The sequence below is a fragment of the Sorghum bicolor genome, chromosome 5 (assembly GCF_000003195.3).
Source record: "Sorghum bicolor cultivar BTx623 chromosome 5, Sorghum_bicolor_NCBIv3, whole genome shotgun sequence".
Classification (NCBI taxonomy): Eukaryota; Viridiplantae; Streptophyta; class Magnoliopsida; order Poales; family Poaceae; genus Sorghum; species Sorghum bicolor.
The window spans coordinates 53,840,484-53,847,931 of NC_012874.2; the positions used below are offsets into that span (position 1 = coordinate 53,840,484).

A 7,448-nucleotide genomic window follows, 5' to 3' on the forward strand; every position below is an offset into this window, starting at 1 on the left:
ATAAAGTAAACATACATGTTGTGCCATTATGTTGATTAAGTATACATGTATACATAAGCAATAAGTATATATTTTATGTTTTACTCCCTTTATTTGAAACTTTAAGTTGTTATAGTTTTGTCCTAAGTCAGACATGCCTTGCTTTGACAAATTTTATTGAAAAACATATTAATATTTATACTATCAAATAAATGTACTATCAAAATGTATTTTATGGTAATCCAATTTGATGTTACATATATTTGTGTATTTTTCTATAAATTTGGTTAAAACTAGAAAATTCAGCTTAGAACAAAATTAAATCGACATACAATTTGAAACGGGGTGAGTGGAAATGTTCTTTAACAACTCATATACCAATTACACTAACAAATAATTTATATTACATTAAAATCCATGATAATGATTTATGAAATTGTACTCTTGTTAAATTTATACATTTAACTAAAACATAGACATATAAATATGTATACTGATACCTGCAAGCGTTTTCTTATGTTTAGTCGATATGAAAAAAATTAACATCTTGAATGGTGGAGGATGTTGTGTAGACAAATAAGTTCACTACCACAGTGTCATTTTCCGATTAAGGCAGCTCTTGCAATGCCCCCCGAAATAAACCTTCTCTGAAGAAGATTATTAGGCTTGAATATTAATATTCTCTTGAGGTTAGTATCATTATTGGCCCTTGCTACCTCTCACTTTAAACTCTTCTGGAAATCTTGAGCTCTATGGTGTAGGATTACATAAGTCTTTATGCCTTCATAGTAATAAAAAAATCTGTAGTTTTAATAGAATAGAATACAATACAAATGGAGAATCTGAACAAAAAGACAATAAGCACAAAAGTTATAACTTAATCCGAGGTTAAAAAATCTGTAGAAAAATTCTTAAAATCATAACCAATAAATTTTACACAAGCGGTAGAAAATGAACTAAGAAACAACTTATACGTATTATACACGGACATCTAATGTTTCTGTTTTCTACTCTAACCCATGCATGCGAGCATAGGTAGATGAACTAGTGCAGCTCAATCCACCATCTCCCTTGCCTTTTGTATTAGGCATACATATTTGTAAATCAAACTTAATCTCATCATCAGTGGCTCAACAACATATATTTTTAATATGTTGCTCCTCACCATCAGATCGAGTATATATTATATATTTATCTCGTTTTTTTTCACATGACAAATTGCACAATCATACAGGAAGCTACGTAATTAAGAAACCAAATATAACCACACATGCATGCATCCATCCATGCAACCAACTGAATAACTGATTAGCACCGCCACGCGGAGGCGGCGATGATGGCGCGATCCTGCCACCCGAGGAGGAGGCATCCTTTGTCCTCGGTGAGCCGGTACCCGTCGCCGGCGCCGTAGAGGCCGAGCAGGACCTGGCTCTGTCCAACGGCGGCCGGGCTGAGCGGCACGGGCTCGAAGCCCCGGCCTTCCATGAGGCGCCTCCACCGGTCCAGCCGCTCGTGCCGCGCCACCCGCTCCGCGCCCTCGCACGCCACCACGTTCCTGATCTCCGGCGCCAGCAGGCACTGCTCCACTTTCATCCGCGGCGCCGAGTCCGCCGGGAACGTCGCGTCCAGCGAGTCGAAGATCGCCGAGTAGTAGTGCAGCGCCTCTAAAAACCTTCATGCAATACAACCACGATTGCAACACAATTGTTAGTACTTCCTCTGGTTAATTAGTGATGAATTCATCGATGCAAATTCGAACGATTTTGACCATTTTCACCGCCAACAACAACAACATCATCATCTTGGCAAGATCAAACGTATGTACGATTTCCTATATATCAGACACTTACCTGCCCAGGAAGTAGGGGCCGTTGTGGCCGGCCTCCTGCTCGACGAGCGTCATGATCTTGGGCGCCTGGTCGCGGATCATGGAGAGAAGCGGGCCGAGGTGGACGCCGGGGACGCGGTGGAGCCTGTTGACAGCGTTGACAGCGAGCGCCTCGCCGACGCGGCGCTGGAGCGCGCCGGGGCGCAGGCGCTCGAGCCTGTCGGCGACGGCGGCGTGGAACTCGAACGGCACGCGCAGCGACGCGGCGAGGGAGGCGAGGTGGCGACCGGTCTCCCTGACGGCTGCCGAGGGGTGCCCGACGCCGGTGAGACGCAGGGTCGGCGGGCCGCCGGGGCGCGCCGCCAGCGCCTGCAGGAACGCCGGCCACTGGTAGCCCTGCAGGATGTCGAGGTCGACGACGTGGACGCGGTCCTCGCCGTGGAACGCCTCGAAGATGGCCTGGTTGGCGGTGAAGTGCGCGAACTTGACGTAGGGGCAGGCCTGGTACAGGATCTGGTAGATCTTGAGCGTGTCCGGCGACGGAGGGAACGTGTAGGGCGCGACGCCGGCACCCGCGCCGCCGCGCGGCGTGGCGACGCCGCCCGACGAGGAGCAGGAGGACGGGTTGGAGGAGAGGGTGAGGCGGGCGGCGAGGGCGTCGGCGAAGTAGGAGGCCACGCGCTGCATGGAGTCGCCCAGCGGGGAGGCGACGCGGCGGAGGAGGTGCAGGTGGCGCAGTGCCGATGGCTGGTCCCCCTTGGAGACGAAGTCGGCGCACGCCAGGAGCAGGTGCACCAGCTGAAGACCGCTGTCCTGTTCCTGCATGCGTCATTAGTGAATGGAGTTATTAACACACCCCCATTTTCTCGAGAATCCACACCACCTCCATACCTACCTCTCACCTCCATACCTAGGCCTTGTTTAGTTCGGAAAAAATTTCGGATTTCGCTACTGTAGCACTTTCGTTTTTATTTGATAAATATTGTCTAATTATAAACTAACTAGGATCAAAAGATTCGTCTCGTGATTTACAGACAAACTGTGTAATTACTTTTTGTTTTCGTCTATATTTAATGCTTCATGCATGTGCCGCAAGATTCGATGTGACGTGGAATCTTGAAAACTCTTTGGATTTCGGGTTGAACTAAACAAGGCCCTACCCCCATTTGCTGATGTGACAGTATATTTATTGAAGAAAGAGGTAGAAAAAATAAGACTCCAAGTCTTATTTAGACTCTAAGTCCACATTGTTCGAGGTAATAAATAACTTTAGACTCTATGGTAAAGTCTACATTGTGAGTGCCCTAACGCTACCCCCACTATTTATCCTCTCCTCTCGTCTTGTCGGACTCCATTCTCCGCTTAGACACTTAGCGTCGAGGCTCTGCTGTACCGTGACCAACAAGAATACTCCCTCCGTCCACGAAAGAATGATTTCCTAGGATCCGTGCCAGTCAAACTTTTTAAAGTTTGATTAACTTTATAGAAAAGAGTAACAACATCTATAATATAAAATGCACATTATATGAAAATATATTCTATGATGAATCTAATAATACTAATTTGATACTATAAATTTTAGCATTTTTTTCTAGAAATTTGGTTAAAGTTTAAAAAGTTTGACTTAGGACAACTCTAGAAATTGACTCTTTCGTGGACGGAGGAAGTACAAGATTATTATGAATCCACCTCCAACTCTCTAATATGCCGTTACTCCAACCCCACGCTCTACTCTGCACCGCCCGCTACTCCTCACACACTAGCTAAAGAGTAGTTCGGAAGGGCCCACTTGCTCGGATGAAGTTAGTCTTTTGAGCTCCCTTGCAAGATTTCTTCTCCAGAGAGCGTGATTGTGGAAGGATCAAAACGAAACCGTCGCATTCTATCCCCTTTGGTAGGCGAAGCCGTGGAGCTGCTATGGGAGTGGCTCTAGAAGTGCAATCAAACAGGACCCAAACCAAACAATCACTTCGGATCTAAAAAAACCATCATTAGCAAGAAAAACAAGAATAAACACCTTCATAAGCAGAACATCACAGGAAATCACAAAATAACTATGCCCATCGCCAAAAATAATCTGGATCTCAAAACATAACTCCTAAAAATTGTACTCCTGATCGTAAAGTCCAACAGAATTCTTGTGCGTAAACGACACGTGTTCATGAGAAGCAACCACGCGGTGGTTTTGGACTGCACTGTTGTCACGTACGCACGTTCCGATAGTATCGATGATCTCAAAATATCCTAAAGCATCTAGCTAGACGTGTGTGGCTCCAAAAACAAAATCCTCTCGCGCGCAGAGGTATCTACGCAGATGCCAACTAGCTAGAAGCATCAAGCTAAGGCCACTTTTACTTTGGCATGCATGCTGGTTAACGCCTACGACAAAACAGCAATCGTACGTACCCGGTGACCGATCGAACTAAACTACCCCTGCTTCTTCGTCTGTCACACAAATAAACGCGTATATATGGATGCATGCATCGATCTTTTCCTCTACTAGCAGCAACCGTTTGCATGCATGCATGGGACTGTGACCATTTGGCTAATCCAGGAAAGCTCTTTACCTCTCATGCATCTAGCTACAAACCTATACATAATACGAAACTATGAAGGAACATGCCTATATATATATGTTTGAAATTATGTCAAATTTTTCAGCAAACTTTCAACACGCTGCTGCCCCGTGGAAGGCGCCAAGCCATGAATTGAAGGTCCTCTTTTCTGGGAGAGGGCAGGGCAGCATCATGATAATCCGGTAATGGATCGGACGTCCTATAGGCCAAGCGATGTGATGGGCGTGGAGTACGTAGGCTAATATAAGCAGTTCAAACGCTTCTTTGCCTTGTTGTATCCACGACCCCATATATATAGTACGTCCTTTGCTTTTGTTAATTTTGACGAAGGAAAAAAATGTCAAAAATTTTGACGAAGGTTTTTGCAAATCTGAAGAAGAAGAAGAAGAACCAACTTAAGTTGAACGAAGGTTATTTATATATCGTTCGTTAGATGGTAAATAAATATAGATTAATTACCTGTTCGGCCTCTGCCTGGATGACTGAACCCAGCATGCTGTGCAGGGATGAGTCTGCTGCAGCTGCCCACTGATCAGACTTGGCCATCTGGTGCTGCAACGTCGTCATCAAGCCATCGCCACCTCCGAACTGTCCTGCGTAGTACAAGTCAGACGGCAAGCCGAGCCCCATCTGGAGCCCGGCGGCGGCTGCCGCTGCGACCGCCTCCTCCGCGCCTACGTAAGCCGGCGGCTCCGGCATGGCCAGGCACTCCGACAGCGTCGGCAGCTGGCCGGAAGACGAAGGAGGAGCCACCGTGGCGGAGCTCCGACGACCGTTCTCTATTAGTCCGCCGTCCGCTGCCTGCTTCCCAACAAGCATCTGCTGGTACCCTAGGTAACCTCCCTCCTTGTACTTGTAGTCGTCCAGGAAGGAGGGTTCCATGGACGGCAGGGACAGGTCGTTCTCACCATGGCCGTAGGACGACGAGCACGACAGAGACGACGGGCCGGCGGTGCTCTGCTTGCCGCTGTTGCTCTGGGCGTTGTTGTTGATGTACACCTTGTGCAGCGGGCTCTGCGACTTTCCCTTGCCATGGTTGTTAGCAACAAGCAGGCCACCGTACAGCGCCTGGGCGCCGGCGCTACTTCCCTGATGATCCAGTCCATGCGCGTAGCCCTGCTGGTGGCCGCCGCCGCCGCCGCCGGTGCTGAAGAGGTTGGCCGAGAAGGGTGATCGCCTTGGGGAAGAGTCTCTCCTCGGTGAGGACACCATGTACTCCCTCTTGGGGGATGACGCCATGAAGTCCCTCCTCGGTGAAGACATCATGTAGTCCCTCTTTGGGGAAGACATCATGTAGTCTCTCTTGGGAGAGGAGACCATGAAGTCCCTCTTAGGGCTTCCGGTGGCCATGAAGTCTCTCCTGGGAGAGAACATCAGGAAGTCACCCCCTGAGGCGCCCATTTGCTCGGCGAAGAGCGACTCCCACATGGCAATGTCTGGCGACTGGATCTCGGCGTCGATGTCGCCGTCGAACCGGAGGGCTTGTAGGCTGGCTAGGGCATCGTTGGCATCAATATCGGCCGATGATGGCACGACGATGTTTGACTCCGACACGGAGGCAGTGGGAGATGTAGGAGCTTGTTGCTGCTGTAGTTTTGCGCCGGATGAGCTTGTGTCGACGCAGTTGAGCATCGTCGTCCCCATGCTTGAACACATGAGAGAACAACCTAATGATCACCCCTCCCCACCCACAGGAGAGTAAGGATGCATATAACAAGAAACACTCTGTAAGCTGGATGAATAACAATGGACAACAGCTAGCAGTGCGTGCTCAGGTTGGCATTGATAAAGCTATCTACAAATTTCTGTGAATTGAACCCAGGTTTGTGAGAGAAGGGAGAAAGCGTGTGGGAAGAAGGTTTGAAGCGTGTTTGGCTCCTCTATAATCCTTCCAGCTTGGTTGCAGGTGTTGAGGGAGGGATAAAGGGAGGCAGAAGGAGTGTGCCATGAATAGACCTTCTTGGAGGCATTGCCTTGGCCTGTGCACAATGTCAAAATAGAGTTTTGGTTGGTTGCTGAGGTAATGTGTCTGCCAATTCCCTTTGTACTTTACTACTGTTGGTTATTGTCTATTGGTCGAAGGCACCTGCCAACAAAACGATAAAGCAGGTCTCACAAGAAACCAGGTGTTCCAAGGTACAAGGGACAAGGGACTCACTTGGGAGGAAACCCTGCTAGGGCATCATCGGTAAAATATGAGGAGAGACAGCACACTTCCTATATATATGCAGCACCGTGTACCGCTACATGAGAGGAGGACCGGAGTTCTCTAAAGGCATCAATGCAAGTATGTGCCACATATCTAAGTTACAGTTAACTGAAAACACACGAAGAGCATAGAAAGTAAATGATTTGCTACAATACAAAAGATGATCATCTATGATCAGTTGGGTGATACGAGTACTTGTTGTCCTTTCTGTGAGGTAGTCAGGAACTAGCTGAAGCCTATTAGTTTAGTTTTCTGTGTTTGAACTACTAGTGCTTCTATTTCAAATTATAAGACGTTTTGGTTTCTTAGATACATAACTTTTATTATACATCTAGATATATAATATGTCTAGATACACAGTAAAAGTCTTACAATTTGTAATAGAGGGCTCTCTCCATCCAAAATTATAAGACGTTTTGGTTTTTCTAGATACACTACTTTTATTATGTATCTAGACATATTATATATCTAGATGCATAATAAATATTATATATCTAAATGAAGCCAAAATGTCCTATAATTTGGAACGGAGGGAGTAAGATTTAATGCTTCATACGCAGGTTTTTTTAGACATCACTACTCTTTCATTAAATTATTACTACTAGGGCTCACTACGGAGAGGAACTTGGCAAAGAATTTTCAAAAAAAAAAAACAATCTTTGCTGAGTGCCCTGAGTTTTGACACTCGGCAAAGTACCTGTAAACAGCGCGAGCGCTGTGACGGTGTCTTTTCTTTGCCGAGTATCGCAATAGCACTCGGCAAAACCTTTGTCGAGTGCCCGACAAATAGCACTTAGCAAAGAGACCTTTGCCGATAATGTTTTTACTGAGTGGTCTTTACCGAGTATAATTAGAC

At 46.7% G+C, this 7,448-nt stretch overlaps 1 protein-coding gene across 1 annotated transcript; it reads right to left on the minus strand.

The window, feature by feature from the left end:
- LOC8083105 (DELLA protein GAI) lies at positions 1,011–6,027 on the minus strand. The gene is made up of 3 exons (XM_002450738.2): positions 4,843–6,027; positions 1,830–2,626; positions 1,011–1,651 (listed from the first exon to the last, which is right to left on the minus strand). Exons 1-3 carry the CDS (start codon positions 6,025–6,027, stop codon positions 1,288–1,290), a joined length of 2,346 nt encoding a protein of 781 aa, XP_002450783.1. The 3' UTR covers positions 1,011–1,287.